Here is a 19975-nt window from a genome sequence, read left to right as displayed (position 1 = left end):
TGTTATCGACATTTTTTGTTTTACTTGTTTTAAAAACTTTTGTGCTAACATAAAACATCTAATTTCTGTAGATATTTCAAAAGAATTGTTGGATAACATAAGGACGTGTATGTTAAAATGATTTAGTATTGCACACATAAAAGGTTTAGGCTTCGAGAATTATTACTTTAAGTATACCAGCAGTTGAAGTCTTGGAAATGAAGTTTCATAGTTGTAGAGTAGTCCTGGGAATGAAGTTTCTTAGTAAAATACATTAAGGCGTCGCTAGCAATTAACGTTAGTTAGAATTTCAGGATTTGCATAACAATACGGAATGCTGTTGTCAATGACAATGACTGTTTGGTAAATTGGTTCAAGATTTAAATTTATATTCAAGACAATATTCATAAAATTTGCGACCTAACTCGCATTCGAGGAATTTCTCATTTGTAATTAATTCACCGTCATTTTAACCTTGACCTATTAATTGCAACACTAAAAATATATTAGTAATTGGTGCGCTTTTTATTTACAATCGTTTTGTGGTACAGTAATGTTGCTATTCATTTTACCACATCTGCCTCAATTCATTTTTTAAAATATATTTGTTAAAAATAAATCTAAATTAATTAATAAACATTTACCAGAATGAAATAATTTCGTTAAATGACCTGTCTTCTTTATTATTTTTATTTTCACATATACAATAACGGCTCCAATTACCAGACTGCATAAACAAAGATCAACCCTAATACCCCTGACCTTTAACAGATTTTTGCACTAAAATTTGACAAAACGAGATAAAATGATAACAGAATGGTAATGTCAAACTTTTATTGAAATTTTAATGTTTTTAACAAAACTTTTCTAATATGTAATGTTTCTAATATATAAATAATATTTATATAACTTTGGATTTATGCTCTGTTTACACAGCCATAAAGGTAGAAAAAGTTAAAAATATTTCAACTTGATCAATTTTAATAAAATCAATTATAAATTGATTCAAATACAAAATAAAGCTATAAGAAAATGCGATGTAAAAATAAATATGAAGAAAAAGTATTTACAGGACATAAAAATTATATTATTTGAAAGGAGAAAAAAAATGCACCAATTTTGATTGGTTAAGCTTCAGTAATTTCTTTCATAACCCATTTTTTTGGAAGGGCATGTAATGACATGTAATGTTTTTTGCTGCATTTAAACCCAATGAATTTCTGGATTATTTGAGACTTGTGGTTTCGTCGTATTTAAACTCACTTTATTGCGAAGACCATTAATAGGCAGCATCTGCTTTTGGTTAGGTTTGGCAATTTGATTAAACTGTTTGGATTGGTTCATAAAGTTCAACTGATTCGAGAGATTTGATGATACCTAAAAAAAAGAATATAATTTTAAGAACTTTATGGTTTATTTGTGTATTATTAATTTTTACCTAATTTTTATTTCACCCACACGGAGCTCTTTATGTTTCGTTTGAATTTACAAGATTTTTAACTTTTTGTTTTGAGTAATCACTTAGCATTAATTTTAAAAAAATTAAAGCCCAATTGCTTTGTGATCAGAATTACTTAGTAACATTAAAGGTTATAAAACATTAAATATTTGGCATGTTCAAAAAGTCTTAGGAATTTACCAATATCTTTTACTACGTGATAATAACATAAGAAAATGAGTTATTTCCATGTAATCTAGTCTTCATCACACCTTATTACATCTTGAAAATAGTCATACCAAACGTTGTAGCTTCATTTGAAATCGACCAGATGGTAGTGACCTGAACCACTGCAGTGCGGCTTCATTAATTTTTTCTACACACGTAAAATCATGTTGTCGTAGAGACTTCTTCGAATTTTTAAACACCCACCTGTCCCATTGGTCTAGATCAGAGCTAAAGGCCGATTGACTGATCAATGTCATATGTCGTTGATTGATTTTACAATTTTTTTTTATTTTAAGTTTGCACAAGAAATTAAGGATATTGGATTAAATATTGGTAAGTTCCTAATACTTTTTGAGCACGCCAATTATAAATATTAACCAACAATATTGATAGGTTTCTAATAAGTATTCACTACGAAATTTACTTTAATTTTTGTTAGCAGAGACAACAAAAGCAAAATAAAACTGTCAAAAAAATAACCTCTTTTCGAGCTTCATCTAATAAGACATCAAAATTTTCTCCGTTTTCAACGAGCCACTGAGGCAGTTCTTCTCGACCTTCTAATTTATTTTCTTCTATTAGATTGTGGATTTCCTTTAAACGTGCTATTTCTTCATTCAATTTTTCCTGTTAAGTAAATAATAATAATAATTATAATTAAAGAAACTTAAGTGACAAGAGCTTTACCTGGAGCCTAAAGGAACACAAAACTATCATCTTTTTTTAATTGGTGAGCAATACTGACCAATGATGAGCTAGCTAACCATAAAGAGCTCAACATGGCTCTCTAATTTTACTTACGAAGTCGTTTTGTTTCTAAAAAAATTTTAACTTTTAAATAAGTAGATCACCTGCTTTGAATAAGCCTCTTGGATTTCAATTTCAAGATCGATAGATGTCATAAAGGGCTGTTCGCAAGGATCTTTCCTTGATATTTTAGGCGTGTTAACTTTAAACTGTAATTTTGTCTCAGGTAATTTATTATGACGAACACTACAACGGCCTATACCCATACGTTCAAAAGGCACTTTACAATGAACATCCGTACAATCAGACGCACTATTACGATAGTTTGAATCCTGAGCAAGACGCTCCTGCTCTTCTGACAAAGACCGTGAGTGGGTTAGAAGACGAGAAATAGGCAAGCTCTCTACTGAATGCTGTAAAGAACCTTTATTTAGAAAAAAATTCTCTTGCCAAGAGTTTGATCTCTTTACGTAGGGATTATAATCAATAAAATCGGTATCCATGGCGTTTCGAGGAAGCGCACTCAAACGTTGCTGAACACTTTCTAATGACACAGATGAAATTGATCGATCCAGATTTGTCTCCTCTTTCATGAACGACGAACTTAACAGATTATACCATTTCATTGCAATAAATTCATTGCAATCGAAATCGGCTAAGCTAATTTGCACTCCACCCTATTTAATAGAGAGAATAAGAACTTTGATAAAATGAAATATAATAAGAATATATACACAAAAAAAAAAATTCACTAAATACCAAGCTTTCTTCAGTGGCACTGCCTTCCAGATTTCCACATAATTCCAATTGGAGTGTTTTATTAGATAACTTGGTGCGATCGATTTTAAAAGAAAATTGTTCTTTAAAATTTTGTTCATCAGAGAGGTTTGACTTAATAGTACGAAATTGCAACCTGTTGCTACTTGGTAAAAGTCGTCCTCTAACAAAAACATATTTGTAGTTCTTAAAAGAAAGCGCTCGAAAGTTTCTTCCTTTTTCGACAGATATAATTAGTTTTTCGTTTTCGTACTCCAATTCGATGCACACTTGAGCTGTTTCCATGTGTTCATCGCTACAAAATACCCCACTAGAATGATCACTATCTTGACGCATAACAGCATTACCTCTTTCAACGGGACCGTCAAATACACCACTATCGGCAGCAACAGATTCATCGGATATGGCATTTGACACAGTGGTTGGGCCCATAGTGTATTGGTAGTTGTTTAATGGTAGATTAGAATAACTCATGTATGACCTAGCATTTGTAATCCTCATATCGTCTTCCTAAAAAATGTATAATTTAAAATAATTTTACAAATTTAAAGCATGCACAAGGTTTTTACTAACAGACTATGACAAGAAAGAAAAAAGAATTACACTGTTGCCATTATGACTACGTATGTCATTAAAATGAGCGTAAGGTGAAGCAGGTGATGAATGAGAAGCTCTATAGTTAAACGGAGAATAGCAAGTTCTATTCAGACCCTCGGTTGTTTCTCCTTTGCTAGCTAATACACGAGCTTCATAGATAGGTGGGCACGTTGTCGAAGGTAAGTGATATAAATTTGTGTGATTATCATTAACTGGCTCAACATGTTGAATTAATGAATTTAATGATCCTCGAGAACTGTGGGTTCCGGTAGATGCAGATCCTCGACTAGATGTAGATGAAACTGACAAAGTACTGGCAGATAAACTAAAAAACAAAAAGGCATATCTTTAGTAAGTACTAAAGGCTTCAAACTTAAAAATATATAAATCATAATAAAATATTTGAATTCATTAATATCGATTAATAGAAAAAAAAAAATTTAATACTATTTATTCTTGATAAATAAAATAAACCTAAAAAAAAGTCATTAAACTGCTGTTTGCCTCGGAAAGTAAAATTGAACAAAATTTACCTTTTGAGTTTCAGTTCTAACAGATTGGTTTGTCTCGTTTTTTCAGCTAATTGCCGCTTCAGTATCTTTCGTTCTTTTTCCAACTGCATTCTATCATCGATAACCTTTGAAGAAATCTCCCTAGCAGATATCAAATCACGCATCAATATCTCTTTCTCTTCTTCAAGTTGAATCTAAAAAAAATGTGCGGTGAAGCGTTTTAAAACATTTGTATTACTGAAATAGACTTTTTGTAATAAAGTTCAATTTTGTTTTGTGAAATGAAGAAATAAAATTTGTAGAGGAAAAAAATTTTAGAAAAAAAAGTCTCTCACTCGATCTTCCTCAGTACGTATGTAAATTTCAAAACGCCTTATTTCTGAGAGGAGCGCTTCTTTCTCAGCACATAGAACAAGCTTCCTTTGTTGAGGTCCAGTTTCGGACAGCTGTAGACTGTAGTCAATGAATTCAAGTTGCGCGTAAAGCTCACTCATCCGTTGCAAAGCTCTCTGATAATCTTTTCTGAGTCGCCGTTTGTTGGCGAAAATATTTTCTTCGCTTCCTGCATAGAGAGGGAAGTTCCCACTGCCAACACTGTTCAGACTTGTAACAGATCCAAATTTTTGCTGTTAATAAAACGACACACAAAACTAACTGAAAAAACTAAAAAAAAATCCTAAATTTTTTGGATAAACAAAAACAAAAAAAAATCTTAAATGAAAAACTGCAACAACATTTTTCATGCAAGAGGTCATGTTGTCAAATGATAAAATTATTTTCCAGATTTCAAATAGAGAAATAAACTCAGCAAACAAAATGAAAACAAGAAATCTTTCTGGCAATTCATTCGCACCTTTGTTTTGTTAACGTTTACGCAACACAAACAAAAAAAAAGCGAATAAATATAAGGCCGAGATAAAGATCGATGTCAAAGATACACACCAAATTTTCCTACATAAGCTTTTTTGTATGAAACAAAGGATTAGAATTTGGAATTTACCTGACCGCTACTGCTCGAGTATTCGCTCATTTGATATTCGTCGCGCTGCTGCAGCAACTCTTGCAGAATTTTGATCTTTTCCTGCTGGCCTATTAATAGTTTTTCTCGCATGTCTTTCATTTCATTAAGTTTTGCTTGAACAGCATGAACTTGAAACGCACTGTTAGAAGACATTTTCTTGTTGATCTCTTGAAATTTATTTACTCCATTTTGATTAATACGAATCTCGTCAGTAGCTTCACGTAATTCCTTCTTGAGATTATCAACCTAGATTGAGAATCACAACGTACTTTAAATTCCGATTGAGGAAAAACAACCCACAAAGGAATTCAAAAATCAGAGGCGTTCAAGAAAAAACATTCGTCGTGTTTCTTACTCTTTCTCTTGCTATTTGTATATCCTCTTTAAGTTGCGCCGAATTATACTTCAAGGATGGCTCCATTCCATCAAAGTTTTCACAAGTTTCAAACTCCTTTGTTAAATATTTGAACTAAATTTCAAAATAAAAAAAAAAAATAAAACGATTAATATTGCGTGGTAGTTTTTTTTTTTTTTTTTTTGTTAATGCTTTCTTCACATTATTTCATTCTCATAAATAGATATATCAAGAATGTTCCCACAATACGGAAATCGGAATATAGAACCTTGAGAATTAGGTTGCAGAAACTAGTTTTATGCATCTTGAATTATAAAGAAAGTTAAATTTCGTTACTATTTATTGCATACATTAAAATTAATCGAATTTTTCAAATTTCACTCAGATAGGACTGAGAGAGTTTATAGAGATTTTTATTTGAAACAATATATTAGAATTGAACGACGAGAATTTGAAGTTCATAGTTTCTTCAGAGAGAGCTACTGCGAAAAATAACTGCCAGCGATAAATATGACTAGTAATTTAAGTAATATGTAGAAATAACACTGCGTTACCTTTTTATGAAAAATGTGCGAGCGTCAATTCGATAAAATAATACTTTGATTCTGATTTTAACTTCAAAACAAACTTATTTTACATGACGCTTTGCGAACTATCATTTCCATCTTAAGTTGACAAATTCTATTCGAACCACATTAACATTCCAAGCATACTTCAAAGAATTTAAGATATCGCTTTATTAGCAATAAAAATGAAAGGCTAAGACTTTTACAAACAGAGGTTTGCAAAAGAGATTTTTATAACTCTTCCTAATGTTTCGGGCTTTTAGAATTAATTTAAAGACAAATTCTCAATAAAAAATAGATAAATAAAAACTTAAAACGAAAAAAGTTATCAACAGTTTTATAAAAAGTCAAAAAATCTCCCAACCAGATTAATGTGGGTTTAATAACGAAAACATGGACTAAAACTTTTTAAAAGTAATAACTTTTTAAAGCTAATAACATAAAAATTAAATGAACGTAAACTTAACAAACCTTCAGTAAAAAAAATAAAAAATATATTTGCGCGGATAGTTCAACGGAACTGATTGGTAGAGAGAAAACTTTTGTCGACAAATAAGCGGCAAGATAATAAAGTTACGTTATTAGCTAAGTATAACTAAATCAAACAAGATCAACAACACGTACGACAACAGCTGCGTTATCAACATTTTTGAAATACACCAGACTTTAAGAATTCATTAAACATTGTTAAAGGCTCTTAATAAGGCAATTTAACACCAAGCAGAAATGCAACGAAATAATAACTTTAAATATAACTCTTTAATACCAAGGTAATCACAAGTATTTAAATTGCTTAATTATTTCGTAATAGTTGGGTTGTTTTAACAACCTGCATTTCGATAAAGCATTCCAAAATGGTACCCCACTTCAACAGGCGCTATTCTTTCAGCTGGAGATCTTGTTATCTAACGCTTTAATATTTAAATGTGATAAAAACAACCTCGTAAATATGCGACATGAAAAAACTTGCAAAGAGATAAAAATATTTATGAAAATTAATTCACTCGTCGCTCAGCTTTAAAGAGAAACGTAAAATATAAAAAAGAAAACCCTTTCAGTCCGAAATGGACTGTCTGCACATGAAGCGAGCTGGTGGTCGTAGATCTTATTGTTTTTAAAAAATACATGGAAATTAGTTTGTGCTGAATGAAAAGCGAGTCAATTCGCTCGCGTGTGCTCTCGACTTAACACACACACACACACACATCTTGGCTACGCAAGGCGAGCTAAACTTTGTAAATTTCTTTTGAGCAGTAATAACTTGGCAAAGCGAGCTAGTCCATCATCCCTAGCCAACCTGCTTCATACGAACAGCTCTTAAGAAGAAAATGTCTGCTACACTTACTTAAATGGCACCAGTCTTTTTTCTTTTGAACGATTGAATTTTTTAATATTAGCCTACTTACATTAATTGGAAGTCAAAGAAGTTCAAAAATTTGAAGAATCCTCAGTGACAGGATATAATGCCATTCATTATCTAAGCTTTATTCTAAAGCGATTATTTAAGGAAATATTGTAGAAGTCATAATTAAAACAGCAATGTAGAAGCTTCATTTCCATAGTTACTGACGGCAATACTACTATGGTTACAAAAGATTGAGCATCTACTGGTATTGTTACAATGGCATCTAACATTTTATTTAATTAAAATATATTAGTAAAGTTAATAATGCATTCATAGATAAAGTAACACAAATGCCAACGAGTTTAAAGTTTCATGTTATTTATACTGGTTGGTATTAGTCCTAGCGTTTACAAACGAACTTATACGACTTTACAACATTCTAATGACTGAAATATTCATTTCCGCTGCATAAATACTCTCAAAAAGTTAACTAGTATCACGCGTTTCCTGCTAAAGTTCCCTCTTTCATGACATATAAAGTCTTAAAAAAAAAAATCTTATTTTTTGCGAGTTTGCGTGCTTTCATTAAAACGTTTTTTTTTGCTAAATTCTAATTAATTAGCACTAATTTCATAAAAAAGAAAAAGGTATTTTTTTTCTGTGTGAATTATTTGCAAAATACTTTTAAAAAAAAACAAATTCTTTGTATCAACATAATTTTGTAAAAGAAAAAACTGAAAAATCTTTTTAGATTATCTTTAGATAATCACAAATCATTTCTCTGGGACACGCGATCGTTATTATATTTAAACACAAGCTGATCAGCCTGATAATTCATGCAAATTGTTTTTATTATTGTATCATTTACAGGAATAAATATTTGTTGTAACGTTTTGTGAGAAACCTGATTTTGAAGTCTTTTTTCAGAAGTATTTGCAACTTAAAATATAAATAGTAACCAGCCAAATTCAACTCTGTCAAAAATAATGCAACCGGTACTTTTTTACCAAATATTATGTAAATAGATATTAATGATGGATATCCGCTACTTAATAAAAAGAGGGAAAAAAATTTACATCAGTGATATCAAGCCAAATGTAAACCAACCAGAAGCATTATTTGAGTAAATAGTTTTTAAAGCATCCTTTACAGCAGATAATTTTTTTTTTTACCAAACATCAAAGAAACAATGAAATACGTTTCATTACATAATATTGGCTCTTACAACATAGTAAACAAGCTTTATTTAGAAATATGAAAAGAATGACTTTTGATTGACTTTATAAACAGACCTTTTTAAAACCATGAAAACAATGTGTGTGCGTATTGACATAACTGCCTTTAGTTACGAAGAAAAATTAATAAAAAATTGCATTTTATACCCCATAACAATTTTGGCAACTCAAATGGTTTAAATTAATAAATGTATATTTGAGTACATTTCTAAATACTTCTATTAATTCCAAGATCTTTTTTCAAAGAAAAATTTAAAAGAATCCTTGTCGAAATAATTGACATAAACGCATGAATGAATGAATCAGAGAATTATAGAAGTTTTATAGATTAACCTGCAGTTCCTTTTTTGTGTGTTTTAGATATTTCCTCAACATTTTCTGTTGTTCCTCGTGCCACTGCTGACGAGGATCTTCATATTGATTTTTTTCTGTGAAAACAAGGAAAAAAGTTATTCTTAAGAAAAGGTTTATTAAAAAAAAAACGATGTTTATTAGTTATTAGATAAAATGTTTTCTTTTGTTAATAATAATAACAGAAGCAAAAACATGTTCTAACAGGTACTGAAAAGATTTAAAAGAATAAATGGCTAAAATGAGTATATCTTCATAAAGAATTAATCTCCCTACACTTTTAATTGAAATGTATCAGTGAGAGTGTATGGCGGAGAAGATTAGGACAATCCTTACTTTCTTTTACATCTGACGTCACTAAAAATTAAATTTTCACTTGGTACTTAAAAATCAAATTTTTAGTGAATGCGCCAGAAAACACAAACCGTTATTTTCTCATAACCCTTTGCAATAAAGAAAAAATTTACCAGCAAAATTTTAATGTATTTTTATTTAGTGCAAAAATTGCAAAACTATAAATTATTCGAGCCACTATAATTCGAGCAATTATTATTTGAGCTATTATTATCATTAAAAAAGCTGATAGAAAAAACTTTAGCAACCGAAGATATTGAAAACATCAAGCAACCTAATGTGATGCTAACTCACATCATTAATTTGTTTAGATTTGTATTTAAGTGGTTTCTCTTTACAAAACAACAATTTTGAAAATAGAGACATATTACCAAAAAACCACAACAAAACACTATAACAAAAGAAAGGTGTAAATAAAAGTCATAAAAAATTTTTGTGTGCAACTTCACTGAAGGAAAAAAATATATATCTTTTTTGAAAATAGATCAATACGCAAAAAAAATCTGTATATTTAATAAATTGTAAGTTAGAGAATATGGACAACTTTTAATAAAAATTTGGGAAAAAATTCCATATTGGAGAATATCAAAAGATTATTTAATTAAAACCAAACTAGCGACTTATTGTGATTTTTTGTTTAATCCAAATCAACCTGATGACTGATTTTTTTTTTTTTTTGCAATCTTTAACCCTGTTAAAATAATTTTAAATAATTTAATAAAGAAATAAAACTTTCATACTCAAAAAAAAATGTTTGAAAAAAAAATGTTTAAAGGTTACTGCTTTAAAAAGTATTGAATTTATCATGTTATAGTTTTATCAACATTTTAATTACAGTATCAAAAATAGGTCCTAAAGATTTAAATGAACTGCCTACATATTGTATTAAGGGTACTTATCATCTCCAAAAGAGTTACAGCTAGACCTGTAATTCAGCACATGTTAAACATATAGCCATAAATTTCGACAAAAACCTTACAGACCTTTCCATTAGTTAAATAATAGAGGACCAAGATTTTTGGACAAGAATATTAGGGACCAAACAAATTCACGGCTAAAAAAAAAAAAAAAAAAAAAGAAAACCACAAAATCCAACTATCTTATTAAGGCTTCTTACAAAGTATGTGACGTTTTGTTGCTATGCTTTTTGTGGTTTTCTTTTTTTTTTTTTTGCCTTGAATTTGAATTTGGTTGGCCCCTAATGAATACGTTTCAAACTTTAGAGCCCATTAACTAACTTCTAAATCGCTAACATAAAAAAAGTATGACTATATTTTACTACAATATATGTATAAATTTATATATATATATATATAGTTTGCAAATACATATACAGTTTGCAAATTTCATATTATATTTATATATATAAAATTGCATATATAATGTACATAAAGTAACAGCTTACAGTTATACATAACGTTATTTTTGTTCTTTGTTAGGATTATAACAACTATGCAAGATTTTAATTAAAACAAATAATATTTCGAGGTCAAGCCATTTCACAGTTTTTAGGTTATAGTTTTTAATTAATTCTCAATAAGACTGATTCTCCTTTCAGCCACATAATTTACAACTGTCATGTGTGCAGCCATTTCATTAAACTTCTTAAAGACTGGATCAGATGTCCATTATCCTGGTGGTTTTAAAAGATAGTCTGAGGCTTTTTTTTGCCTTCTCTCATGAGGACACAGAAAGATGTTATCCTTTCTGTCACCAGATCCTTCAATTTCAACTTTGTAGATTTACTATTGACATTTTTACATGCCAATGGGTGTCTTTCAACACTAGTTGATTTAGATTTTGTATAACCATTTCTTTAATTAATGCTGATACTCTGTCATCTAAAAGGGTCATGAATAAAAATTCTGTCATTGAAAGGGGTTTGGACTCCAAGTGGTGCATCATTCCACTGTTTTCACATGCAGTCAACTTGAGTCTTAAAAAGAAAGATTTTCAGTGCATAAATATCGTTTGCTATTCATTTTGCATGATCACAGACTGTGAGCTCAAACTTTTTTTGCTGCTTTTGTGTCCATCAAGAAACCAGAAAGATAAACAAATTATCCTTCTGGTTTCTTGCGGACACTGAAATTTTGTTCGAATAATGCAGTTGATGGACCTCTAGTTGGACCAAACAATGACCTGAAAACACACTCTAACACATGAACTAAACCACTATGTTGGTATCCTGGCTTGCATCTAAATACAACTAACTGCATTACAAAACATTTAATAACTTTCCATAAGGTTTTCCTTTACTTGAAGTACATCCAACACATGGTAATCTTGCTGCTGAAAACTGAAAATATGGCTTTCCAACTAGTGCTCTGGGGCAGATCTTAAACTAGATGAAGCCATTTTACAGTTTAGTTTATAGTCTATTACTTGAAGAGTTCAATTGTTCAATTTCCTTTCAATGCCAGTTCAATATTAATTCAGTAATACCTTTAAAGTAAAAACTTGCAAATTAGAATTCAGTACACAAGAAGGCCAAATACCAATACCGATTGGACAAAATCAGGTGAAACAATCCTCCTACCAATTAAATCTTTTTACATATGTATGTATATATATATGTATGTATATATGTATGTATGTATATATATGTATGTATGTATGTATGTATGTATGTATGTATGTATGTATGTATGTATGTATGTATGTATGTATGTATGTATGTATGTATATACTTATTTATTTGTGTGTGTGTGTGTATATATATATATATATATATATATATATATATATATATATATATATATATATATATATATATATATATATATATATATATATATATATATATATATATATATATATATATACTTATTTATTTAATATATAATTAGCAATTATAGCAATATTTATAAGTATAGCAATAATAGCAATATTTAACATATAAGTACAAATAATTAGCTAGATTTATTTAATGTTAAATTTTTTTACCATAATTAGATTAAAGATACCCTTATTCAAAAGGATGTATCTTCCTTCAAGATAATAATATTGAAAGGCCATTAAGATATTTTTAAATAAAATAAAAATAGTGTCCTTGACTGGCTATTGTAAAGTCTTAAATGCTGTAAAATATTTATGAGATCATTTGGATCATTAGTTAATAGGTAGAAACCAAGAAATAAAAAGAAATTTCTTTAGGATGACTGAGGATGCTTAAAATTAAAGCTGCACATTTGCACATGTATATTATTCATTAAAAAAACTTCCAAATTTTAATTTACTTTAAAAAGAAATTAATTTTTAAGTATTTTTGAAACTATGAAGTTTTTTTGCACAAGATATTTTTAAATTACTTAGCTACTGTGAAAGAATTAGTCCAAATTAAAAAAAAAAAAAGAAAGAAAAAAAAATTTAACAGAGCAGCATGCGCAAACTTTTGCATGCTACTGTTTTTTTTAACTAAATAAAATTTAACCTGAACAATGATTAACATAGTATGTGCCAATTACTTCATCTTTATATTCTTCCCATCCTAATGGCAATTCTAAATATAAAAAAAGTTAATTTTTTTTTTTTTGGTTTCTATTTAATTTGTTGGATTATAAAAAATTACACCAAAAAAAAGAATTTACAAATAATCAGTGCAAAAAATTTAGAACTTTTGCTCAATTCACGTTCTCTAAAAAGACCAATATCAGAAAAAAGTAAGCTTACCAGGACCAATGCAATCTGCAAATGTGAGTGGCTTAGTTAATCTAAAAATAGTTATCTATGATTAGGTATCTCAAAATAACAAAAAAACAAAATTTAGATATAGCTGATTTTCAACAAATTTTGCAAGAGTTTAACAAGAAGATCTTTAATATCAAAGGTGTTTTAAAAAATATTTCATCCAATAATTGTATGTAGTGGATCTGATGCTAGATTTCTGGTCCTTACTCTACTAATGGCAGTATACTTCTCCATTTTATTGAATAAAAATGTGTAGAAAAGAATGCTTGTGTTTTGCAGAACAGGGTAACTGAGGTTTGTCAGTACCATTATATACTTTTTTTAAGTATTGCTTTTAAAAATCTTTTAAAAAACAGACTTTCACTTTCAACAGGATCTCATTGAATAACAAGAACAATTGAACAACAATTGAAAATTTTTATATGCAACACCTAGAATTTTATCTGTAACATCTACAACAATCTAAAAGATCTAAAGAAGAATGAGAGGGTAGTTTAATATTTGGCAGTTTTTTTTTATGCTATAGTTATATTTGAAATAAAAAGATACTTATTTCAAACATAACTATAAAATTTTATTGTTAAATAAAAAAAAAATGAATTTATAAAAACGTGATTAAAAGAAATGAAAATTATAATTATAATGAAAAAAATTTTTACATGTTGTATCAATTATTTTTTCAACTACCCAATAAGTTTATTAAAAGTGATATTTTGTGAATTTACTTACACAATACAGGAATATAAAACATGGAAATACTTTACTAAGATAAAATGATAAAAAGGTCAGTACATTCCTTTTAATACCCCACTGCCCAATTTAAGATAAAAATTGTATATTAACAGATATTTAAAAGAGGAAAACACATTTGAAATAATCAAGCATAATATTTGTAAAGAAAACTCCAACTTTACATTTAATATTTAATTTAAATATTTTTATTATTTAAATAATTGGAACAATAAAAAAAATGCATATTCAAAAATGCTTTTATGCCAAAAATAATTATGCTGTACTCACACCATATTGCATAACTTTTGTGTTCACCAGCTTAAAAGAAAAATTGAATTCTGACTTATTTTATTCCTTTTTATTGTTTTAATAATCTTTGTTTTTTTACTTTTTTTATTATTTTTTTTACTTTTTCATTCTTCCTGTGCTGATTGCTGATTGCACAGTGGTTATCATGAGTGGGGTTTGCAATTTTAAATTTCCCTCACTTGTACTCTTTAATCAAAAACTTTTTCTAATAAACAAAAAAAAAAAAAAAACTATATATATGCAACTCTGATCTTGATAAGTTAAGCATCTTAAAGCTGTTTTTGAGAAAGTCTAATTGAAAGTCTTTTAAAAAAAAAAGTACAACTCACTGCAAACTTTTTGTGAAAAACATGCTAAAACAAGTACTGTATGCATATATTTTATATGCAGATAACAATTAAAAGAAATTAAGGTCATACTTGTCTCTTGGATCAATCCATGTTGTTTTTTTGTTTACATGATCTATATAATATGTTTTCCCATCTGGTGCATATGCCTCATCCCAGCCATTTGGCAATGGCATGACTCTTTGTAATATACCATTTGCATCTATGTTTCCTTTTGTCTTTTTGTGACTTTCTGTGATAAAAAAGGTTTGTAAAATTTGTTTATAAGAAAAGTTTAAAAAGAGTAAAACATTGAATACATTTATCTTTATAGTCTACTGCATAATAAAGAGAGTTCTTTAAAAAAGTCAGATATGAAAATAATATTGCCAGATGTACTATGTGGATTTATTTCATTAGCAGTTGACATAAAAAATCTTGTTCAAGATTATGCTACATGGAATCTATTTAAACCCCATTTACAGGTAGTAGATTAGGAAAAGAATAGCATATATAAAGCAATTATCACCAGTGCTGCTTGTAGAGCAGCACTGATGATAATTGCTCTTTACACTCAGCTTTTACATTCAATCTGTTCATAATGACTTTCATGAAGAAGAAAAAAAAATTATGGCCTGAACAAGTTTAGAATGGTGACAAATCAAGATTCCTTAAAGATCCAAATAAATGTAATGTTGTAGCTCTTTAGTGAGAAAGCCTGTATTGAAGGCAACATGGAATGCTAGCAGTGAGAATAGTTTTAGCAACTTGCAGCACTTCAGGAAAAGCACTGTTACTTGTTTTTGGTAAAAGATAACCTCAAAGTTCTTGGAAAGCAGCCAACACTTTTCAAAAGTTTTGAGATTTTCTATCAAGTATGTATTGAGTTAGTTATATTGGTTGGTCACAAACGAGATTAAGGATTGTCAATTGCTACTTGCTTGTAAATGACCATCACCTATTTCACTTGAAGTTATTGAAAAATTGTCATCATAAAAAAATACAGTAGTAAATTTTCCACCACTTATTGACCTACTGCAGCCAATGAATGTCTCTTATCTTAGCCCACAAAACATAATGGTAACTTTGCTTCCTGAATAAGCAAATGGGGACCCAGAAGTATTTTTATTAAAAAACATTTTTGTTGATTTGCTTTATTGAATATGACACCAAGGAGTTTTAGGATTTTGATCAGCAGGAATGTAATATGCAAATAAAAGCAATTGTCCTCAAAAACATGATTGAGTCTTGCCTTCTGAAAACCACGAGTATTGTGTTAAAGTAGGCAAAACCAAAGGAGACATGATGACTATTATAACAACAATTAATACCCCAATCAAAGACTGACCAAAAAAGTATATCTACACCCAAAGAATTGATTAATGAATCACATTCAGATCAATCAGGCCAAAATAAGTAAGCTTTTTTTTGATCTCTGTTAGTGACCCCACAATGGTAATTGATAACAATTACAGATAAAAATGCATCATTATCATGTGACATTTGTAGGGTCATAGGTCCAAAACCACCATTAATAACATATATATGTTACAAAGCTGAAAGAATTCCAAAATGAAAGAGAGAAGAGTTTCAAAAAACATATTAATATTGAAAAAATAAAAAAAAGATAATTAAAGAATTAGATGAAGTTGTTTTAAATGAATATGAATAAATGAAAATGTACAGAAAATTTAATCATTAATTAATCAGCAGATCCTTTGTGTAACATCTTTTTATGAACTGTTAAAGACATGTAAGACAGCAAAATCTGCTTTTACTCTTTTGGTATTCAATTTTCTTAACTTTTCTTAAAAGCTATGACAGATGAACAAACAAAAATATCTTCTGGTTTATGGAACAATCAAAATGTTATTAAAAAAAAAAGTGCTATTACCCTCATTTAATTCTAGAAACTCTGTATCAAAATTAAATTTGATATTTTTACATTTTTGATGACTCTCTTGTATAATACCCCTAGTACTTGAAAAAATCAATCTTAATTCAAAGTAAAAATTTATATTTCTAAATTAAGTTTAGGTATAAAAGACAGTATACTGCATTTACAGATTTATAAACTGTAATATATTAAAAATGCTCACCCATCAGTGATCCTCCATAAGGCCTTTTCAATACTTCTAAGTTTAGCAATTAAATGGAAGAACAATGCATTGACGGCTTTAACTCTAATACGCCAGGTATATCTTTAAAAAAAACCATCGACATAAAACTTGTATTTTTTTTTTTTTCAATTTTTTCGTAAATTTTTATAAAAAATGACAAAGTTTAAAAGCCAATCATTACAGTAGCATACGCTTTTAATTTTTTATCAAAAATATATTATAAATTAGCGAAAAATGATCCCTTAATAAAAGTGTTAAAAGAATTATTTTAAAATTTAATCTATGCGAAGAAGTGTATTCGACATGAACGTGATGAAGAGAGATTTTTTGTCATACCGAGTTCCGCTGTAGATTTAATTGAGAATTATTTGAATAAGCATCTTTGCGAATGTCGCAAAAGCACGCTGACACAATTGCTAACTAAAAAACAAACTTGGTACCCATATTTGTGCAAGCACAAATATACGTATCAAGTTTGCAGTTGCTTTTAAACCAAATGGTGTCTGGGAACGTTACTATTAGGTCGTGTTTTTTCGGACACAAACTCAGCATTTTGGACACTGGAGTAATAGTTTTTCTCTATTAGATTTTACTTCTATCCTATTGAGTTAGAAGTGGACTAAATATAGAAAAGCTGTTTTATTAGGTTGAAAACGTCAAAAAAAAAATTTTAGTCACTTACTTGAAGTAGCTTTCAAAGAATTACAGATTAAGCTTTTCTTCTTTCTGGTTTCTTCTTAAGACGAAGGGTTTTAAGGAGAAACCAAAGAAAAAAAAAGGAATAACTTTTAGTCGCAATTTTTTTAAAGAAATCAAACTTTCCGGTGATAAAAGCATAGGTAAGAATAGGTAAAAAACAGCTGGGTAAATTCTAAATTGCCTTTTTTACCATTTCCTTACAAATGTCTAACCTTTTAAGAAAGCAATTACTTTTACAATAAAGGTCCGGTTATGTTTAAGTTTATCAATGCGAGTATTGGGTAAAGTCAAAAAGTGACACAACACAATAACACAACACAACACAACACATACATACATACATATACACATACCTACTATATTTATGTAAATATACATATAAAAATGTCCGTAGAAATATATTATTTATTTTACCTATACTTTATCTCTATTAAACGTCTATTTTCTCATGTTACTCTATAAATTTTGTCTAACTCCTTTTTTTATATTGTGATGAAATTATTTTAAAAGTTATTTTTGTATTTTTTCTATGATATTTAGGTCATTGCGCTTTATTAGCGAATCACTATTTGTATTGACCTATTTTTTGCAACATTCTTACCAATACGATATTTATAGATGTTCATAAGTACAGACTTGCGTCATTTTACTGCAAGAATTAAATCGCTGAGAAACTATTACTGAGTGCAATTCACATTATAATTGGTTTTCTTTTTTTGACGATATATTTTGTAACGGTTCTTTTGATACGCACTGTTGACTGAACATTGCCAGTATGCCGGTACGAAACTTTTACTGCCAACAATATATATATATATATATATATATATATATATATATATATATATATATATATATATATATATATATATATATATATATATATATATATATGTTAAGAGTGTTACTGTGTATAAAAAATATAGGTTGTTGCAAATAGTAATTCACTAATAAAATGACCTAAATAAGATAAGGAAAAGACAAAATAAAAACACTAGAAATAAACTAATCACATAATAAAAATAGAATTTTACAAAAATTTATAACATCCAAAAGCAGACTTTTAGAAGAGATTATTGACAAAAAGTATTTTAAAATGTATTGTATTGACAAATGTATTCACGTTTACATGCATATATTGGACAAATAAAAAAAATTATGGTTTAAATATACAAAGAAAAAAGTTATAGAGGTAAAGAATGAAGTTAGTCGTAACTTTTTAAAGTAGAAATGATGGAGTGACTATAAGAAAAGATTCTTGGACCTAAGAATAAAATTTGTTTTTAGGTTGTTCGGAAAGGTGTTCCTAGAAAGTATCACTGGTATGTAATGGTATTTATTCCATTTTTAATTGCCTGTTTTAGTGGGGTAGCTAAGTAGTTATAAGTGACTGATCTGAGGTTATGCCCACACGTTATCCTAGTATTAAAGTAGTTATGAAATGTGGAAGGAAGAAGATCATTTGTTGATCCCAGACAAATGAACAATTTAGGAACTGGATTAAGTTATAGAAACGAAAAACTTAGGATGTAAAATACAGGATGTCACTATGAAAACTTCTTGGGTAGAAATGAATTATTCGTATTGCTCTATTTTGAAGTGAAACAAGTGTAGAAAGACAAACAAATATCAGTTTTAGATTGTCCTTAAACTTGACACGTATTTCGTCAATGTGAACCAAAAGCTGAATGACTTGTAGATAGCAATGTTTCAAAATTAATGTCAAACTTTTGCTAACAGCCCGTTGGTTTCATTTGAGATTAAGATCGTGTATGTGTAATTTGAATGAAAGTTTCTTATCTACCACAACACCAAAATATATTACTAGACAAAAACAGTTTTTAGCCACTTACTCTAAAGCTCAAGCATCTTGGGAAATTTTTGTTAGTTTTCTTAGAAAAGTCAGTATGTTGCGTCTTAAATATTACTACTTCTGTATTTTTAGTATTCAATCAGATTTTATTTGCTTGAAGCCATTGAACAAGACTGGTCATATCCTGATTAACATATTTATTTAGTTTTTTTAAAGAGTTTGTTATTAATTGAAGATTAGTATCATCAGCAAAATGATGACGCATTTGAATGTTTGATAGATAGATTAAGATTATTAATGTACAGATAATAAAGAGAAGAGCACCTAATATGGATTTCTGAGGGATATCAGTACACACGCTTTTAATGTCTTAGAAGGTGCCATTTAAAGTAACAATCTGTTGACATTAGAAAAAGTATGATTTAAACCATTGAAAGGGTATGCCGTGTACACCATAACAGTTAAGCTTTGATAAGAGAATGTCATGGTCTACAGTGTTAAAAGCTTTTAGTAAGTCAATGAAAACCCCAAAAGAAAAGTTGGAATTATCTAGAGTCACTCATATACTTTCTGTAATTTTGATAAGAGCGTGAGCTTTAGAATGCTTTTTGCAAAAACCAATCTGGTGTTTATATATGGATTGATTTTGGTTTAGGAAGTCGTATAATCTATTATGCGACTTTCTAAAAACTTGTTAATTAAAACTTTTTCAAAAATTTTGCTTAAATTTGAAAAAAGAGAAATCGTACAATATTTGGTTCAGTAAATCCTTATTTCTTGA

General features: G+C 28.8%; 1 protein-coding gene across 6 annotated transcripts; it reads right to left on the bottom strand.

Annotated features, from left to right (window-relative positions):
• Positions 1-942: 942 nt before the first annotated feature.
• LOC145180971 (protein KIBRA-like) lies at positions 943-19319 on the bottom strand. 6 transcript variants are annotated; one of them, XM_090080547.1, is made up of 15 exons: positions 19235-19319; positions 16662-16763; positions 14656-14815; positions 13178-13218; positions 12939-13007; positions 9134-9228; positions 5655-5768; positions 5279-5545; positions 4614-4904; positions 4300-4472; positions 3773-4091; positions 3152-3679; positions 2497-3069; positions 2126-2272; positions 943-1356 (listed from the first exon to the last, which is right to left on the bottom strand). In XM_090080547.1, the coding sequence occupies exons 2-15, from the start codon at positions 16663-16665 to the stop codon at positions 1183-1185; spliced, it is 2955 nt and encodes a 984-aa protein (XP_089936673.1). In that variant the 5' UTR covers positions 16666-16763; positions 19235-19319; the 3' UTR covers positions 943-1182. The 6 variants fall into 6 exon arrangements, with proteins under 6 accessions (XP_089936673.1, XP_079912073.2, XP_089936674.1 ...); XM_080055947.2 differs by lacking the exon at positions 19235-19319 and having other exon boundaries at positions 16662-16919; XM_090080548.1 differs by lacking the exons at positions 9134-9228; positions 12939-13007; positions 13178-13218; ... (1 more) ...; positions 16662-16763; positions 19235-19319 and adding an exon at positions 7627-7825.
• Positions 19320-19975: the final 656 nt, after the last annotated feature.

Source organism: Hydra viridissima, unplaced genomic scaffold (assembly GCF_058129835.1).
Source record: "Hydra viridissima isolate aposymbiotic clone 2 unplaced genomic scaffold, HvirCarnegie_v1 scaffold_2, whole genome shotgun sequence".
Classification (NCBI taxonomy): domain Eukaryota; kingdom Metazoa; phylum Cnidaria; class Hydrozoa; order Anthoathecata; family Hydridae; genus Hydra; species Hydra viridissima.
This window is presented reverse-complemented; position numbering and strand designations above follow the sequence as displayed.